This window comes from Ochotona princeps, chromosome 18 (assembly GCF_030435755.1).
Source record: "Ochotona princeps isolate mOchPri1 chromosome 18, mOchPri1.hap1, whole genome shotgun sequence".
Classification (NCBI taxonomy): domain Eukaryota; kingdom Metazoa; phylum Chordata; class Mammalia; order Lagomorpha; family Ochotonidae; genus Ochotona; species Ochotona princeps.
In genome coordinates this window covers 18,885,182-18,905,288 of record NC_080849.1, presented here as the reverse complement: position 1 = coordinate 18,905,288, position 20,107 = coordinate 18,885,182, and the positions used below count along the sequence as shown (strand labels likewise).

Genomic DNA, 20,107 nt, shown 5'->3' with positions numbered 1-20,107 from the left:
TCGGATCTGCTTTACCCGTGTGGCCACTCGTCGCACTCCCTCAGCTCACTCTGTCTCTGTTCAGATGCCTCTGTCCTCCTTCTCCTGCTTTATTTTTATTCCTTGCACCTGTCTCCACTGCACATATTATGTGTGTGTTTGCTCAGCTGTCTTTCCTACTAAGATGTGCACCCTGTGATTATAGGGACTTTGTTTTGCTCACTGCTGGATCAAATCTCAGCTCTGCCAGTTATTAGCTAATGCAACGTCGGTCACATGACTCACCTCTCTGGACCTCTTCACAGCATCGTTTGGAGAATGAAGTGCACTAAAAAGAAGGCAACACTTGGCACAGTGCCTGTCACATCCTAACTTCTTAATCCATGATAGCTTTTGCTATGATTGCTTATCTTCAGGAAACTTCCTTGTTGTCTAGGAAAGGCCTCTGTGGCCATGCCACGACCTGTTGAGGGGCAGGCATCATGGCACAGTGGTCAAAATGTTGCTTGGGATACCCACATGCTACATCAAAGTGCCTCGGTGCTACTCCTGGCTCTGCTCCCAGTTCCAGCGTCCTGCTAATGCACACCGGTGATGGCTCAGGCACTCCCTGACACCTGTGTGGGAGACCCAGTTGGAGCTCATAATTCTCAGCTTCAGCCTAACCCAGCCTAACCCAGGCATTTGTGGAATGAACCAGCAGGTGGAATATAACTATCTCTCAAATAAATAAAAACCTTCTTTAAAAAGGACTTCTCTTCAGTGCAACTAGAAATGGAAACCTAACTGTGGTACGGAAGACACCTTACCAAAACAGATGAACTAAAGATCTTTAGGATGCCAGCTTTCCAGTGTGGTTACACATTGGAATTACCTACAAAGTTTAAAAACTTACTGATGGGGCTGGTGCAGTGACATAGCCAATTAATCCTCAACCTGCAGTACCAGCATCCTATATGGGTGCCATTTTGAGTCCCAGCAGTTCCACTTCTGATCCAGCTCCTTGCTTATAGCTTGGGAAAGCAGTGGAAGCTGGATCAGGTCCTTAGGCCCCTGCACCCACATGGGAGACCTGGAGGAAACCCGGTTTTGAACCTGCCCCACTTGGCTGTTACTGCCATTTCGGGAGTTAACTGGCAGATAAATGGAAGCTCGCTCTCTCTCTTTCTCTCTCTAATTCTGCCTTTCCAATAAAAATAAATCTTTTTAAACAAAAACTAAACATACTGATGTCCCCTTTCCCCTGTGAGATTCTGATGTAACTGGAATGGTGACTTGGCTTGATTGAACATCAGGATTTTTTTTCCCAATTCTCCAAGTGCTTCCCACTGCAGCAATTTGACACAGCACTGCTCCAGGATGCTGCCAGGTGTTCCCTTGAAAGACAGGAGGAACTTTGAGTGAAGGCTTGGCAGGGAACACTTCTTCCTCATAGGAGCCATTTACTGTCGGACTGGCCCATTAACAGTCATCACTTTGGCCCAGCAAGGCTTCCCACTGGGACTGCTGTTGGCTACAATGGTGGTACAACATCCTAGGATGCTCTCATCCCACACTGGACTCAGTGATGCTCCAGCAGTTCAGTGAGGGGGACAGGCTGGAATAGCCAAGCCACACCTTCCCGGCACCCACTGCTCCCACCAGCCCAGGGACTGGCTCTGGTATAGATGGTGGTGGTGGAACTGCTGTCTCTGGCATATTTCTGGACAAACACAACAATGTGTCTTGGAACTGTAGTGGGATCCAGGGTTCATAACTGAGACTTCCCGTGAGGATCATTCCAGAGGTGTTATCTGTGACACTGAGCTCTGGTGGAATTAGAAGACAGCCATACCTCAACAAAGGACTTTAAAAAAAAAAAAAAGAGGCTCAATTCTGTTACTCTCTCTTTCTTGCCATTTAAAAATTAAGGGATGTTGTGGGGAGGAGCGGGGGTCCTTCTGCTAAGTGAAGAAAGATGAACCCTGAAGGACAAATCCTGTTTGAGTCCACTTGTGTGACTTGCTTGGAACAGTCAAGTCCATAGAGGCGGGAAGTGGAAGGGTGGTTCCAGGGTCCTGATCATGGAGGAGAATGGGGAATGCTTGCTGAGTCGATACATACAAAGATTCACTGTTGCAGGCTGTGAGTTCTGAAGATGGTTGTCCAACAGCATGAGGTGCTGATTCCACTGAACTTCACACTTAACATGGATAGTGTGGTGGGTTTTGTGATACACACCTACAACAGTGACAAATACATTTTTTAAAGTATATATATACCCGGATTTTTTTTAACCCAATGGAAATGCCCATAGGGCATCTTAGGGTCCAACAAGGCACTGTAGACCTGCTGGAACTCACCTGGGCTTTTGGTCCATCTCCATGGATGACACTGCAGAAAGCAATGTTAGAATAAGGGGGCCTTGCAGAGCGTGCCCATTTTGTAGGGTTTTCAGACCACACGGGCTGTGTCTTGCTCATTCAGTCTGTCATTCCTTGATTCAGTGGTGTTTGTTGCACATTTTCTAGCAGGCAGACAAGAGGCTGGCTGAAGAGCAGTAGCTATGCAACAAGATATGCCTGCCACCCAGGAGGGGCATATAGCTGCCACCCAGGTGGGGCACATCATCTAGGCAGCCAAGAAAGTGAGCAGCTGCAGAGACATAAAGACACGAAAGAAAAACATGGGCACCCTGAGGGAAGCCAGCCTCGCCTAGTAGCCAGGTAGGGCGGAAGGTAGAATGACCCTGTGTAGAAGGTATTCATGAAAATGCCTGAAGCAGAGAGACAATCACCTTGGACTCAAGGCAAGTTGCTTGGTCTGTCCACATAGCCTGGTCTGATATGCTGTAGTCCTTCCAACAACAAAGGATGCCCTTTTCCTTCCCCCTTCCTCTCACCATCTTGAGGCTGTGTTTGAAGAAATAATGGCCACCGAGGAGAGTGAGAGAAAGAACGCCGTCATAATCTGGAGCTCCCAGAAGGCTTTAGACACTCAATAAATCTTTGTTCAACAGATGAAAAGATCTCAGATGAAGGGGTCAAAGCTCCTGTATCTGGGCCTCCTAATTTTTCATTCACTTTAATTTGAGTGTGTGATACGTTTTACATCAGGATAAATGAAAACTCAAGATGGAAATCAAGAACACCAATAGCAAATAACAAGACCATGCCTACAGCCTCTCATTGAATCGCCTTGGTCTTGACCATTAACTTAAACTCCCCAAACGGGTCTACCTTCTGTCTTTAGAGAGGCATTTCTCAGATTTCACTATTGGTCCAGCTTTCTGAATTAGGTGGAAAATAAGTTCTAAGTTGCCCAGGAAAAAATTCCTTACCTGTGCTAAAACACTTATGTCATCACCATATGCTGTAGAGAGGAATTCCACCCCAGACCACGAATCCCTGAACAGAGACCTAAGTCAGCTAGAACATCTTTTTCCCCCATCAAGGACACCAGGATCAGCTCCCAGAATCCTCTGTCCAATAAAAGCTGTGCTCACTCTATCCTTTAGGAGTGCCCTTCACCTGCACCCATTAAGGATTACTTGGTTGGTTCTCCGCAGTGGCTCAGCCTTTGTCGTAGCAGCAGGCATCCTAATGATCGGTATCCACTGGTTGGTGTCAGAGGCAGGGCTTTGAGTTCAAATTCCGGTGCGTCTTGAGTTGATGGTAACAATGAACGAGAGAGAATTCATCACTTCTGTAAATTGACACCTGGATCCCTTTCCGCAAGGAAGAATCCCACAGGCTCTCCCAAGAGCCCTACACACCAGGCTCAGTCCCCATAAGCAGACCCCTGTTCCATAATGCTCCTTTGAGGGCAATGGGAAAAGGACAAGATTGAAAGGGGCCCTGCAGGGCTCCATGGGAGGGGAAGCTGAGCGAGGTCAGCTGCCAAGGGCTCACGGTAGGGGCCCGGGGTTTTGTTTTCCAGGGTTACCTGTCAGAAGGGTTGGTGACAAAGTGGTACCGCTCCCCTCGACTGCTTCTGTCCCCAAACAACTACACCAAAGCCATCGACATGTGGGCTGCAGGCTGCATCCTGGCTGAGATGCTCACAGGGAGAATGCTTTTTGCAGGTGAGTCACTGTCTTCTCTCCTGGTTGCCGCACCAAAGAAGGGGTAAACCGGGCATGAAACATGTGCAAACCACAAAGCATACTGACCTTTGCCCTCTTCTGTGGCTTTTCAGGAAGTGTTTGTAGACACCTCATTATAATCATTTCAGTCAAAAGGACTACAGAGACTAGAAATCAGCCTCTTGTTGCCAGCAAGTCATCACTTTGCTTCCTAGATATTTGTGTTCCACTCCCTACCCCTCCAATTTATAGTCTGAAATCTGGACCCTCAAGGTGATGGTATGAACAGGGAAGGTTTTTGGGAAACAGGTCATGAGAGTAGAGCCCTCATGAATGGAAATGAGCATTCTTATGAGAAAAGACAGAGGGAGCTGTTTGGGACACAGCAAGAAAGGACAGGACCCTGTCCCGACACTACATCTCCCAGCAGCTCTGTCATGGACTGCCCAGCTTCCAGAAAGAAGCCAATGCTTGCTGTTCATAAACCTACACGCTACAGTATTTTATCATAGCAGCTCAGTCCTGGAGATTGACCACAGTGGGGTGTACCGTGTGTGCTTTTAACTCTTCCTCCTCTGCCTCTAACTTGCTGCTACTTCTAGATAGAATCTTCTTCACTGACAACTAAAGGATAAGCTGTCTCCTAGCCTTCAATTCACCTCCTCCCAGAGCCTGGCAGAGCATGTGCAAAGGCCTATAAGCAGACATCCCAGGAAGCCTGGGGCCAGGCTCTCCCATCACTTTAGCACCTGCTGACTCAGTTCATAGTGAACTGGACCAGCCCAGAGACACAAAATGCTAAGGGATGGAGATAATCTAGCCTCTTCATTCTACATTCAACAAAGCCAAGCCCCAGAGATACCAAGCAACCTGCTCAGAGTCACACAGCAAATTAGAGCCAGTGAAGGCCAGAACTCCTCTGTCATGGTTCCCAGCATTGTCCTTGCTGCCCAGTGGGAGCCACTGTGAGTCTTCTGCTTATCCAGCTGTTCAAGAAGCACCCTCAGCACCTGGTGTTTTGCCTCCCCAGGGGCTCACGAGCTAGAGCAGATGCAGCTCATCCTGGAGACCATCCCTGTGATCCGGGAGGAAGACAAGGACGAGCTGCTCAGGGTGATGCCCTCCTTCGTCAGCAGCAGCTGGGAGGTGAAGCGGCCACTGCGCAAGCTGCTCCCCGAAGTCAACAGTGAAGGTACTGAAGCCTGACAGTGAGTAGCCAGCGTGTGCGAGGCTGGGCTGTGGCTGCTGCTGCTGGGCCAGGGACAGAGCCTGCTTCCTAAAGGGTGGAGCACGTTCCTTGAAAGCCGAGGCAAAGGCCCTTCAGGGAAAGTGAACAACTGCCCTCAGTACCCCACTCCGAAAATCTGAAATCCAAAATGCTGTGAACCTAAAACTGAGATGCTCCAAAGTGTTCAGATGAGTGTTCACCCAGAAAGGGCCAGCAAATATTTCAAACTTGGTGGTTTTGGTGGGGAATCTCCCGAATCTGTACTGCTTCTGGTCCCACACATCAGATGAGAGCTCAACTTCCTTCATCAGCCTGTGCTTGCTCTCCTTGGAAGGTACGATCCGGTATAAAAAATAAGAGCCTTCTTGGCTGCAGACCCAGGTTCAATTCGCAGCCCCCACCAGTCACTGGCTGTATGGCTCTAAGCTAGGAACTTAAGCTCTCTGTAGCTCAGTGTCCTAAGCTGTCAAAGGAGTACCATAGAGCATCACACGTAGGGTGACCGTGATAATGAAGGAGAATCAGTAAAGTCCTTGGCACAGGATGAGTTTTTCCATCAATCTTAGCTGTCACTCTTATCACAGAGTCGCACGCCTGTGTAATATAGGAGATAGGTCCATCCAGTTCTAAAAAGACACAAATTTTCATTGGCTTACCTAAGGTTGATCTATTATTTAATACGAAAGAAGTTAAGAAGTGTATTTCTCTCCCAGAAAATCCAGACAGATGGTCCAAAGCGAATAGCATGGACTTGCCCATGTGGTCAGTTGTGCTGCCAGCGAAGGGCACTGGCCTTGTCCCAGTAGAGGAAGGCAGGGAGGGAGGGCAGGTCCCTTGCCCTCAGTGTCCTGAGCCTAATGTTGTAAAACTCATTCCCACTCAAGCCCTAGTGACGAAAACTGTCATGTGCACACCCTTGACACCTTGTGCCCTTTGTTATGTAAGAGGAGAATGTACATGAGATGCCAACAGGCTATCCCTGTCCCAGTCTTCCCCTATCAGAAAACTAAGAACTTGGACCTATAATGCCTTTGACCATGACCCCGCTTCAGTCAACTGCATCAGTTTTCCCATCACTAACGGGAAAGGGTGATACATAATTCAGCACAGATTGAGACTTGACCCATCACATCTCCTTGAATTTCTTTTATTTCCTGAGATTTATTTTAACAATTTTATTGAAAAGTCAGAGAAAAAGACCTTCCATCCACTCATTCAGTCCCCATGCAGCTGCAGTGGCTGGAGCTGAACTGATTTGAAGCCAGGAACCCAGGGTTCCCACGCAGATGCAGGGTCCCAAGGCTTTGGGCCATCCTCGACTGCCTTTCCAGGCCACAAGCACGAAACTGGATGGGAAGTGGGGCTGCCAGGATTAGAACTGGTGCCCATATGGGATCCTGGCACATTCAAGGCGAGGACTTTAGCCGCTAGGCTACCGTGCCAGGCACAACATCTTCTTGAATTTCTCTGCTTCTCTAGCAATCCCACCATGCAGCAAGAGCTGTGTTCATGGCTCAGAATCAGGGCCATGTCACCCATGGCAATTCTACACCAAGTGACCACACACACAGCAGAGCTTTGGCGACAGCTAAGAGGAGTTGGCCTGGTCCCCGGGACATCAGAATTAGTGCCTGATAAAGCTCTCCACCACGATTGTCTGCAACCTCAGCCAATGTTGAGGAATTCCCTGAAGCTGCAGAACTGTGCTAGGGATGCAAAGAAGTCTCAGCACCTAGATACAAAACTGACCTTCAACCTGGGCCCCTGATAAGGGCTGCTGAAGCCCTGGTGTGCTCTCACACTGGCTGGTGACAGCTGCTGCACACAGCTTCCAAGGGTGCCCAGCTCTAGCCACTAAAGAGTGACTGCCTGGCACAGCAAGGAGCCGCAGCCTATTGGCTAAGTGTTCTGAGAGTCTAGCAAGCCTGCCCATGTTGGAGACACAGGATAGAAAGCACCCTGGGCACTGTGCAGGCCTTATCCCAGTGCTCCCAGCCACATTCACCTCTTTCCTACTGACATCCACGACTCCCTCCTGGGTACTTCTGCAGAAGCCGGCTCCTCCACCTGCCCCAGCAGGTCTGACCCCTTGACAGAAGGGAGTGGATTGTTGGAGCAGCCCCTCAAGCAGAACTACCTGTAAGGTATGGTAGCTGACACACTTCCATACACAAACACCAGGTCACCACCACGCCATGGAGCATCCCATGTGTGGCCTGGGGCAATCAGGCACCTTGACATTGCATTCTGCTCTCCGCAGCCATAGACTTTCTGGAGAAGATCCTGACCTTCAACCCCATGGATCGCCTCACAGCCGAGATGGGACTCCAGCACCCCTACATGAGCCCGTACTCATGCCCTGAGGATGAGCCTATCTCACAACATCCCTTCCGCATCGAGGATGAAATCGACGACATTGTGCTGATGGCCGCCAACCAGAGCCAGCTCTCCAACTGGGACAGGTGCGGTGCCAGGGGCTTCTGGCCCCGCTGTCCAGAGCCCATGCTCCCCTTGCCTCCCATTCTGATGGTGCCTCACATCCTCTCTGACCTTCTCCCTATCTCTTAAGCCATGCAGCCCATGGAGCACATTCCTCTGCTTAGCTTCCTGCCTTTTTCCCATGCCCAGACACTCACAGCAAACAACCCATTGCCAACTGCGTGTGTGGGTCAAGGCCTTTCCCTTTATGTACCATAGCACCCTCCCTCAGCTTTGCTCACCAGCCTAGGTCTACTGAACACAAGGTCCAAGACCACACTGGGCAAGCATTTAGTGAGCACCTACTGTACACACCCACTTCCAGCAGCTTGAGAATGAGCCCTAAAAACTCAACTGACCCAGTGCCTGGCAAGAAAGAAATTCAGGGTGTCTCGTGTTGCAATGCTGTGCAGCTCCTGGGGGTGCCAGTGAGGGATGCCCTGTTATTAGCAATGCCCTCCCTCCAATATGGCTCAGAGAGGTTGAGATTGGTGTCGCAACACCCAGCTAGCCCCTGGGCCCATGGGGCTCTTCCCAGGGTGTGCTCCATGTCACACACATCTGAAAAATTACAGAATTTGGCTCAGAGTCCTCAACCAGTGTCACTGGAAGTCACTGGAAGTGACACAGGATAAGCAGAAAAAACATCATGAAATGACACAAAGCAATCTCATGCATCCTACCCTGTCCTGACATTCTCAGCTCGAGCAGCTAAAAGTCTCAGCATCACCTTGCACCTGTTCAGCTGCCCAGCTTAGAAATAGACAAGGGCTTGGCACCTCTTACGCCTTTCAGAGTGTGCCCAGGTGCCAGGGTTCCCACACCGCTGCTGTGGGAACATGCCAGCCAACAGACAAGCGCGTTCTCTTCTTTTTAGTCGTTTGATGGATGATGGGTTACAGTGGAAAAAGGTGCAAGGCAGGGCCGGGGTGACACTGTTACTTTTGGACAGGTCTGCTGTCATTGTCAATGGTAGTTTACAAGTGTTGTTGGCATACAGAGATGAGTGAAAGCTCTTCTTCTTCTGCCACCCCCATGCCAGGCCTGCCCTGGGCTGTGTTCCTAGCAGCCCCTTGCCCTCCACTCTGATGTGCAGGGCCTCGATTCTGCCACTTGGAATGGCCATGGCACAGGAGAGACTGTTGCAGTGTTTCCTCGGTCACTGTCCACCAGCTTGGGCAACCTCTCTGCAGCCAGCCATCATCATCATACCTGCATAAGGGACCCGCAGGAGACAGGCCATGGCAAGGCACTGCCATCTGCCTGACCTCTAGGAATGTGGCATCTATCTCCAAGGCAGGAGTGGTGACACCAAGCCCTCAGGGCCACCACGAAGCCTATAGGTCACCCCAAGTTCTGCACACAGCCCAGCCGCCAAGGATCAGCATAGCCGCCAAGGGCCAGGGTCTCCTGGAGCACCTCCTCCTGGACACCCCGCAGGGTAGGAGGAAGCCACGGTGGTGTTATTCAGCTTTGGGCAGCCCCAGGCCTTCTTGTGCCTGTGAAACCCCACACAGCTGCCTGGCCTGCCCCTCACACACACAGCCACCTCTACCTGCCCTTGGCTTTTCTATGTGTCCTGTGCGAGCACAGGCCTCTGGCTCAAGGCACAGCTGGCTGCTGACTGCCCTGCCACCCCCGCACCCCAGCTCTGCACAGAGCAACCTGGCCCAGGAGGGGAGGACTCAGCCAGAGCTGGGGTCCAACTGACCGACCATCTGCCCTGGGCCAGTTGACCAGACATCTCTCCCCGTGGTGTGCAGGGGGAAGGGGGAGTGAGGGAATGGGCAGGGTTTCAGGGATCTTTGGCTTGTTCTGAGAGTGCCACTGTGGGGTTCTGGGGGCACCCAAGCAAAGCCACTAGGACAGGGACTGCCAGGCCCCAGCTGCACATTTCAATCACCCAGACCCTCAGAGCCCCTCTCCACACACACACACACACACACTTGAAACCTTACTGAACCAGGCTTGGGAATGGGGATGGGGCAGGCCAGGGATTTTCTTTTTCATTCCCCGCCCCTCTTACTAATACATGTGATTCTATTCTGAGCCAGGGTTGAGAAGCACCTTACTAGGGCTTTGCCACCCAGAGTAGGGTGCAGAGACCAGTGATGTCCACAGCCATTTGAAGCCTGTTGGACGTGCAAACTCTCCGGCCCCAGCTCAGATCTGTTGAGTCAAGATCTGCATCTTTACAAAATGGCTCAAGGGAGGAGTGGCATGCAGGTGGATCCCTGGGGAACTTTGTTTTGCTCTTGGCTATGTCGGGGGCTTGGGAGTAGTGGAGCACAGATCACTGAAGCTCTGGCACATAGAACTACCCCAATGGTTTTTAATGAATGCAAGGGTTAAGCCCCATATCGCATCATTACCTGTACCATCTGGGACTAGGGGTGGGAAGTATGTCAGAGATTCAGGGACTGCCTCCTGGAATTTTCCACCCCCTCCTGGCCAACCATCCAACAAGGATCCAACCAGCCCTCTGTTCCTTGCAGATACCCAGTGAGCCTGTCCTCAGACCTGGAGTGGAGGCCGGACCGGTGCCAGGATACAAGCGAGGTGCAGCGCGATCCGCGTGCGGGCTCGGCGCCGCTGGCCGAGGACGTGCAGGTGGATCCGCGCAAGGACTCCCAGAGCAGCTCGGAACGCTTCCTGGAACAGTCGCACTCGTCCATGGAACGCGCCTTCGAGGCCGACTACGGGCGCTCCTGTGACTACAAGGTGGGCTCGCCATCCTACCTGGACAAACTACTGTGGCGCGACAGCAAGCCGCACCACTACTCGGAGCCCAAGCTTATCTTGGACCTGTCCCACTGGAAGCAAGCAGCCGGCCCGCCCCAGACGACGACAGCTACTGCAACCGGGGCGACAGGAGCTGTGCCGCGCGAGGACGAGCCCGCCAACCTCTTCCTGGAGATCGCGCAGTGGGTGCAGAGCACACAGGCAGGCTCCGAACGCGCCACCGCAGCCCCGGCCAGCCCCGAGTGCAGTCGGGCCGCCTCGCCCCCAAGATGCCCCACACCTGGCAGCGATGGCGGGGCCAGCCCCCAGTTCGACTTGGATGTGTTCATCTCGCGCGCACTGAAGCTCTGCTCCAAGCCGGAGGAGCTGCCAGACAGCAAGCTGGTTGACCTCAATGGCGCGTGCATCTCCGAACACCCTGGCGACCTCGTGCAGACAGAGGCCTTCTCCAAAGAACGGTGGTGAGAGCCGAGGGGGCCTCAGGGCCAAACTGGGCTCCTCCAACTGCCCGGTCCTCGTCCTGTCCTCACCTCGCCGCTGCCTTGGGGTGGTGGGGGGCACAGAACATGTGAAGGATCCAAGGAGCAGAGGAATGTCCATTTCTTAAACTGCCTTAATAACGAGCCTTTAACCTCTGGGAGCGGGATTGGACAGGAGGCTAGCAGCGGGATGAGCACGGTGCCAGCCAAGGAGGGCGGGCACAGCTTGAGGGTGGTGTTGCTGGGCAGAGAAATTGTGAAGGACTCCTCCTGAAACCACCGGGCCCTGACAGCGTCAACCCACACCTGAGGTCAAGTGGCCCCAGAGAAGCCAAGTCCTAACTGAAGGTCACAGGACAGGTCCGTGTCTGCCCACATCTCTGCTCCCCTGGTGGGCTTGGCGTGATTGTGCCATCAGAAACCCGGACCTGTTTCCTTCCCTGTCGGCCACCGTCGACCCCAGGCCCTGGCCCATGGATTTTGATTCCAGGCAATGTCTTCTTGAATGGCAATACTGTCAAGGAGCCAGTATTTCTCCTCCTCACCCAGCATATTCTCTCTGGCTCCCTCAAGTGCTTACATGCTATCCTCCGCCAGCCCTACCCCCCACCCCCACACCCCACTTTGCCTCAAGCTTGTGTGGTCTGGTGTAGTCCGGTTCAGATCTGAGTGCTTTGGAGAACCTTGGTAGAACCGGCCACTTCCTTCCCCAACACTCACTCCCTATGCACTTTCCCGAGACACACACACAGACAGCCACAGCCCTCAGGCCCCAGAGCCCAGCAAACACGGCTGAGTTTGAAGACAGCAGATCCCAGGAATCCCTATAAGCTATCCCTAGACTCCCCCGGCTCTCCCCATCTCATATCCCTAGCTCCCCTGCAAGCCTACCTCGGGACCTTATGCTCTTGGCATGAATTGTTTGTTTAGAGGAACATGGTGAGTGCCTGCCCTTGAGCAAATGTGTCAGAAGGTTTCACGTGGGAACCGTCACTCTTGGTTTCTGCTGCCCTCGATCCTGGTTCATCTTAGTCTTGGCAAAGAGCGGGCATCACATATATGCACTGGACAACTAGCGGCCTTGAGGACAAGGGATCTAGAAAGAGGGGAGGGTATAAAAGAATGGGTGCTGATGGTGCGGGCCTCCAGGGGTCAGGCACCAGTTCGGGCCAGGAGCCAAGTGGGGGCACCAAGAGCTGCCCATCATGGCCCCTGGAATGCCCTGCTGTCTGTGCCACTGGTTCCCAGCTCCACTCACCTCCCCATCACCCCCAGGATGCCCACAGAAAGTCCACCCCATCTGCAGGTAGAGGACCCTCCAGGGCTGGTCTTAGGCTGTGTCTACCCTCACATTCCCAGCACCTTAAATCTCATCAGCAAACCAGGAATTGAACAGCAAAACCTGCAAAATGTTAGGACTGTTGTTTAAAAAGACAGAGCTAATCACACTGACAGAGAATGTGTATATACGGAGTATGTTGGGGTTTGGTTTGGTCTTAAGGAAAGGAAATGTACACCCTCCTCATGTGCCATGTTGTCCTCAGAGTGCGGCTTGACTTTTTGTGGTAAAGTAACAAGCTGCTGACCTTGACTGGGAGTTCATATATAGTTGTTATTACAGAGGAATTGTTATAATGACTCACGTTTAAAGAAAAATCTATTAAACATTATTAAACTTGATCAGGATGGGCCAAATAAAGTTTTATTAGAACATAGATTCATGGCTGCATTACCTTGTTTATTTGCGCATTATCTGATGCTATCTTGGACCTATCTGATTGACACATGTCAAGTCCAAGTCCTCTGTACCTTGGAAGCCATTGTTTAGTGGGGTTGAAGTGGTTAAAGGAGATCTGAGGGAATAACCAGCACAGATTGGTCATCAGGAAGTGACCACAGAATCGTTGGTAGGCTTGGTCCCCTTGTCATGGATCTCAACCCCTGCTTGAGCCAACTATAAACCTTGTAATTGACCAGGGCCAGTCCTTCCTTTTCATCACCAAAGGTACCAACAGCATAAGACCTGGGGAACACAACCACACAGAAATACACACCTGGGCTTCGTGTCACAGCTGCCTGAAGCGCAACCCATTTAACTGTGGTCCCTTTGCAATACTCACAGCACCATGTGACCCTACCTTCATTGTTGGACACATGCAGGCGTGCATGTAAGCAGATTGCCTTTAAAAAATCTGTTTCTGGGGATGGCATCGTGGTGCAGCAGGTAAAGACACTGCCTGTGATGGCAACATCCCATAATGGGTACCAACACGTGTCCCGGTTGCTCCACTTCCATTCCAGCTTCCTGCTGATGGAAAAGCTGTGGGACATGGCCAAGTTCTTGGGCCTCTGCAGCCAATGTGGGAAACTCAGAAGAAGCTCCAGGCTCCCAGCTTCAGCCTGGCCCAATCCTGTCTGTTTAGCCACTGAGGAGTGAACCAGCAGATGAAAGATTTCTTTCTAATAAGTCTCTCTTTTTAAAAATCTGTTTCTATTTGACCTCCTGGAGAGGTTTTTTGGCTACAGGAGCATCCTGCTACTGGAATGCACCTGAGCCAAGAGAAGCAAACTGCTCATCCAAATTGGATTATCTCCAAAGTGATAGCAGAGAGTGCCACAGGTCCTCCATTTTCCATTGAGTTCATTTTCCAGGGTTTCAGTTACCTATGGGCAACTGTTAGCTGGGCTAGCTGTAACCCATACCAGTGTCAGCTGGAATTGGGGGTGGGCCGGGCCGGGCCAAGCTACAGCACCCACTGGCAAATGCCAAGGCGAAGTGGGCCATGCCGGACTGGGCTGCAGTGCCCAACCAGCACATATGAGAACCAAGGAGGGAGGGGGCAAAGCCGGTAGGGGAAATATGGAGGGCTCCCCTGCTGGACAGCTACTCCCACCGGAGAGCGTGAGTTGGGTTGGGACAGACCATACCAGGCAGGGCTGCGACACCTGTCGGCCTCATGTGAACTAGATTAGAGAAAAGCCAGGATGGGCTGACTGTTCTGACTGGTGAAAGCATAAATCAGAGTGGGTGAGGGTTGGTTGGGCTTTGCCATAGCATCAGCTGGCGGAGACTGGCACTGGGGTCTAATTCCATCAAATTGCAGAACCACCTGGAAAGTGCATGATCCAGGAGTGGCCCAGCAGGGAAATAGTGGGCACCTCCCTCTTGGATTGCCACCGCCATTAGAGAACATGAAAAGCAGGACAGGGGCAGGGGTAGTTAGACAGAACGGCACCTGCTAGCATGTGTGTGGGCTGGATAGTGGAGCTGGTTGGGTTGAACTAAGTTTCAATGCCCATTGACATATATGAGAGCTGAATAGGATGTGTGGAACACACTGGACCAGTCTACTGTACATACTGGCAAGCACAAGAACCAGGGCAGGTGGCGGGCCTGGTGGGGGTTACTGCAGGTCGGTCCAACTAGGCTGCAGCTCCCACTGGTTTGTGTGAGGGCCAAGTACGTGCTTGGCAGAATTAGGCTGGACTGCAACACTCATTGGTTTGGACACAGAACAGGGCTGGACACAGAACTGACCTAGTAATTGCAACCATCAGCATGTGCAAAAGCTGATTGGGGCGATGGAGTGTGCCAGGCTCTGTACTTGTAAGTATGCACAAGAATCAGGTCTGGGATCACCTCAGACGAAGTTTCTTTGGGGATCCCTCCAACTGAACTACTGATCTCAGAACCCCAACCTTGAAGAAAAGTGCAGGTTCCATGGTCTGACCATAGAGTGCATGTGTCAAAGCTGAGCCTCCTCAGAGACTCAGACGGAGCAGTGACAACATATCCAGGTGCGCATGGAGGATATGGCAGACCATAGGAGCCTGCAGAGGATACCTCATACCACGAGAGGATGAAGGACAGAACAAATCGATCATCTACCCCAGGCATGTGTTAGCAGTGAAAATTTGGGCAAATGGAGACTCCAAGGTGAACTATGTCAGTGGATTCTGGAGAGATTTCATCATGCTTAGAATGGCAAGTTCGGCAGCAATTTAGAACTGTTGAAGTGTCAAAACCACTTGAGCAGGACCCTCGGAGCATGCCCCACATTGGGGACCTGGGATGGGTGGGCGGTTGGGTGGGGCTTCTCCCTTTATCTCTCCCCTTACCCTATATACAGAAAAAATATATAATAATGTGGAAACAATGGTTTTATCCAAAATAAATAAGTAAATAAATAAATATTTGTTTTTATTTGACACAGGGAAAAAGGGGGGATCTTCCATCTGCTGATCCACTGCCTACATGGCTGCAATGGGCAGAGCTGAACCAGTCCTAAGCCAGGAATCTCTTCCAGGTCTCCCAATTGGGTGCAGGGGCCCAAGGACTTGAGCCATCCTCTACTGCTTTCCCAGGCCGTAAGCAGGGAGCTGGATTGAAAGTGGAGCAGCCAGGACTCAAAACAGCACCCTATGGGACGCTAGCACTACAGGCAGAGGGTTAGCTTGCTGCATCACCATGCCAGCCTCATCTCCTGTGATTGCACATCTGTGTAAAGTTTGTCTTATGAATACTTTGTAGCAAAGCTGACTCGCTGAAACTTCAGAATACAGATTGTATTTGGTATGGCTCAATACATCTACATTCTAGTCTTAAACAAAGATTTATTTATTTGAAAGGCATAGTTACAAAGAGAGAGAGAGATCTTCATCTGTTAATAAACTTTCTAAATGACTGCAATCGCCAGGCCTGAGCCAGGCCAAAGTCAGGAGCTTCATCTGAATCTCCTACAAGGGTGGCATCTCCCTTTCTGCTTTCCCAGGCATTTTAGCAGGGAGCTGAATCAGTTGCAAAAAAGCCGGGACTTGAACCAGCATCCATACAGAGATATTGGTATCATGGATGGCTTCCCAACTCACTGTGGCATAGTGCTAGACCTGCAAAACAGACTTCTAAACCTACATAGCATTATTAAAATACCAAAATCAAAGCCTGCATGTGGAGGCAGAGCAGATCCAACACCTAACACTCCCTTTCTTATTAAATCATGGTCTTCTTATGACAGCCGAGCCTGTCAACAAATCTGTAAGCCAGCTCCCTGCTCATACCATCAGTGCAGTTATTGCCACTGGGCAATTGTGCCAGCTGCATAATGGATTGCCTGTGAAGCTCGATCTTTTCAGCCTCCCTCGAGATCTGCTGTGGTCCACAGCTGGGGCCAAGGGAGCTCTGGCTGTGCAGCTGAAGAGGAATGGCATAAAGAACAGGCAGGCAAAGTGACGCAGATTCCGGCAGCCAGGTTGAACCACGTCCCAGCTTCAAACCCTTGAAAAATATCAAAAGACCTGCAAAGCCACGCTTCTGGGTACTGTGACAGTGGGAAGGAAGGAAAGGACCTGTCTTTTCACAAAGAGGCCCCCCCTTGGAGGTAAGGTTAGACATTACTCTGGATATTTTTGTGAGCAAATTTTCAGAAGCAATTTAAAAATTCATAGTCTTTTTTTTTTTTTTTAACACAATGTGTTGATTTGAGAGAGCTCCCACCTGCTGGTTCACTCTCCAAATGTGTGCCATGGCTAAAGCTAGGCCAGTTCAAAGCCTGGAGCACTTGGTCATCACTGCTGCCTACAAGGGTCTGCATTCGCAGGAAGCTGGACTCAGTAGCTGGAGCTAGGAGTTGCACCCAAGCGCGCTCCAATGTGAGATGAGGTAGGTGTCTTGACCGCAAAAGCCTGCCCCTGAATCAGGCACACTTACTAAAGCAGATTGCCCACCACAATGCAGGGAGCCACTGCTGATCAACTCAAGCCCTAAGAAAGCAAACGAAACAAGTGACTTGCCACAAACAAGACGGGATTCTGCCTACGGGAGTCAGTGGGAGATGCCTGTGACTTCCAGCTACTGCTGCGGTGTGGTCTCTTGCCTGGGTCTGCAGCCTGCTGGCTCACCGTGCAGGTGTCAGACTGGCCAGCATCCCTAATGCCTCCAGAGAGATCACCTGCTCTATACAGATTCCAACCCAGCAGGTGCTCCTTGACGGATCCTGAGTGAAATGTAGGGCCAGGGTTTGACATGCATAATCCTATTGTTCTCCCTATAACAATTTGAGAAGTGGATAGTGCTCCCCCTCCCACCCCGTTCCACAGGGGCCCAGAAAAGTTCAAATGTCCAAAGTCAGAGAATCCAAGAGCTCAGAACAAGGGCATTGGAACCAGATAGCCTGGGATGGAATTCAAGCTTTGGCAAATTACTTAACCTGTTTTTGCCTCAATCCCTCCCATCTGTACAATGGGAATGACATCACTGCCTCTTCCATCTTATCATTATGAAGACTGAGTAAGTAAAGCACTTAGACCAACACAATGCTTGGTATGCAGAAAATAACACCCAAGTGTTTGATGAGCAATTGAAATAAACAAAAGTATATCTGTTGGAAATAGTGGAGCTGGAATTGGAGCCTAATAATGCTTCCAACGTTATGTGCTTGCTGGAGTTTTTACCTTACTCTACATCAAACAATGTGGAAAATTCCTTTCCCCATTGAAAACAAACATCAACAACAGACCAGCCTTAGATGACTTGCCCAGCCCACATGCTGGCTTTGCTGGGGAGTGAAGGTCAACCTGTCTCAGGCTCCACAGGGGAACCCTGGCTCTGGGTCTGTGTTGTGGTGACCTCCTCTCTCTACCTCCCCTCCCTGACCATGTGGGGCCACTCTTCCTTATACAGAAATTAGATAACCACACAGCATTTTTGTGGGTCTTTCCCATGGCGTGCACTGAGGACAGGGCCACTAGGAAGCATTTGGACAAAGGCTGTATCTAAACAGAGCTGGAGGAAGCAGACCTTACTGGAGTGCCAGCTGCTAGGTGAAGAGGCCCTCAGGAGACACGCCCCCCCACCTGCCCCAGGGCTGGCTGTGCCGGGGGGGAAGGGTAAAGATTGGTCAGTGGTGAGTGGAGAGGTTCCCGGGGTTAGCACACACTGCAGAGTCTCCTCTGCATCTTCAGCAGCCAGACCTCACACTGGGAAAAGAATCTGGTGACCCAAGAGTCCTGGATCCTGGGGCAATCAAACCTCCACTTGGATCTGTAAGCAGGAGAGAGCTCCCCCCGCCAACAAGCTTGACCGTAGTGACCTGGGAAAGAAGAGCCACAGATGTTTAGCCTACTGCATCTCACTCATGTAATTACATTACCTCCAGCTAGCTCAGCCAATACCCTCCAGGGTTTTTAATAAAATCAGCAGGTGTGAGAGCCATCCAAGTCCATCTAGCAAATCCAAAGCCTCACCCTAAAGATATGGCCAGCAGTTCACAGGTCCATGGCCACACAGCAAGCTGGTGCCTACTGGGCTCATAATTTACAACTCTTCCTTCCACAGCAGCGCACTTCACCTTGAGCTGAGGAGAACCCACTGTGATTGGGGTTCCAAAAGCCAGTTATAGCACCTTTTCCTCTTATTTCTCTCCCACCCAGGAGCTTAAGCAAGTTGCTTTCTCAGCTTTCTTGGGAGCGGTCCCCAGGACCACGAAGTATAAAAGGGATGTTTCTTGAGAAGTTGCTCAATTCTCTAGTTAAAAGTCAGTGATGCTGTGATCTTGAGGGAATTTACAATCGCCTGGTGGGCTCCAGCCCTTCTTGCAGGAGATTACTTGAAGTAGTTCTATTTCCTCCAGGACTTTCCAGAAAGAGGATACTGGCCATTATGGGTCTCACCTATAAACCACAGGACACTCCTGATGATTAGAATCTTTTAGGATCAGTTTGCCGTTCTCTGAGTTTAGTGAATTCTTTTTGATAAATGGCAGGCAAGGGCACCTTGTACTAAGAGAGACAGACATATGGAGCTAGGGAAAGGGTATGGTTTTGGGCCATGCTTTTACATCATAGGGATTCAGTTTCACCTGTGGCACCTGCTCTCCAGGGCCATCTTTCCAACCAGCACTATGCCTTTTACTTCAAAGATTCTGGATTTTCCTTGAACCAATGCGCAGAAGCACCAGGCCAGGAAGCATCCAGGCTCACACAGGCTCCACCTGAAGCGTAAATTGCCTCTCACCTCCCACCATCAAGGGAAGCCTTCTGTGTTATTTATTCAGTCTTTAAGAGTCCTCTGACTCTCCCATTTCTTCAGTCTGTTTTTTGAGATTTTCTTGGACCTGTAGCCCCTGTCAGTATCAGCTTCCTTCCTCCTGGTGCCAGTCCTGTCCCTTGGCTGGCTGTCTGCAGCAGCTCCTGCCTCGGCACTGACCAGGAAAAGAAGGTCATCCATTCAGAGACACTCCCACTCACAAGTCCCATTCCCTGGGGCTTTGCCCTCTCAGGGAAGCTCCTCTAATGGCAGGTGCAGTCAGGGGATGGAGGGAAGCCTGCAGAATCACACAATCTCTAATCTTTTGCCTTCAGGGTAGGCAGGGCTTAGATCTAAGAGCTGTAGACCTTTCCCTACCTGCTTTGAGAAAAATCCAAATCCAAATCCACCTGCCCTATTTTTTTTAATCCTAATCTGTCAAAATTCCCAGTCTGCATCGTCCGGTCCACTAGCCACTGGCCACATGTGGCCACTGATCACTGGATACATGGCTTGTCTGAATTGAAAGGTGCTATTTAGGGAAGAGAAAAACCATTCCTTTATCTTCCCAGATTGAACAGCTCAGGCCCTAGAAATTAAACTGACTGAAGGTAGACAAATACTATAGAAATAGTTTGTTAACACATGCAGCTTACATATTTGTGGGAGAAATTCACTGGTGATCAGTAATTCTGGTGGTTAGAATTTGGGGACCTTTCTAGTGTCTTAACAAAAAAAAAAATAACAGAAAGAGTGGAGGAAGGAAAGAGGTTCAAGCTTGAAGGCAGGCAAACTATGGAAAGGCACACCTGTCTGGGGAACTCACAGAAGATAAGGGCGATCTGGGTAAGCTTTGCTATGTAGCTTCCTCTCGGTGCTGCCAAGTGTCTAGCAGTGTCTCTGCCCATTTTTAGGCAAGTTGGGGAAGGGCAGAGCAATTGTCATTTTTCTTAGCACCTACTGTGTTGCCTTCAGCTCATAATTAGACTTAATAGTGGATTCCAGGGCCCTATTCTGATCCCCTTCAGCTGAGAGTACAAAACACAGGCCAGAGGGATAGGAGTTCAGCCTAGCTGTTGAAACACAGTGTCCCAAGATAGATAACCTGATTTTGA

At 50.7% G+C, this 20,107-nt stretch overlaps 1 protein-coding gene across 3 annotated transcripts in view; it reads left to right on the top strand.

The window, feature by feature from the left end:
• The window catches only part of MAPK4 (mitogen-activated protein kinase 4), a 107,379-nt gene extending 95,861 nt beyond the window's left edge, over positions 1-11,518 (top strand). For all 3 annotated transcript variants that reach the window (XM_058676929.1, XM_058676927.1, XM_058676928.1), the window contains exons 4-7: positions 3,898-4,042; positions 5,073-5,234; positions 7,531-7,732; positions 10,244-11,518. In XM_058676929.1, the coding sequence (XP_058532912.1) occupies positions 3,898-4,042; positions 5,073-5,234; positions 7,531-7,732; positions 10,244-10,955 (1,221 nt within the window). In that variant the 3' untranslated portion in view covers positions 10,956-11,518. The remainder of the gene's footprint in view (positions 1-3,897; positions 4,043-5,072; positions 5,235-7,530; positions 7,733-10,243) is intronic.
• Positions 11,519-20,107: the final 8,589 nt, after the last annotated feature.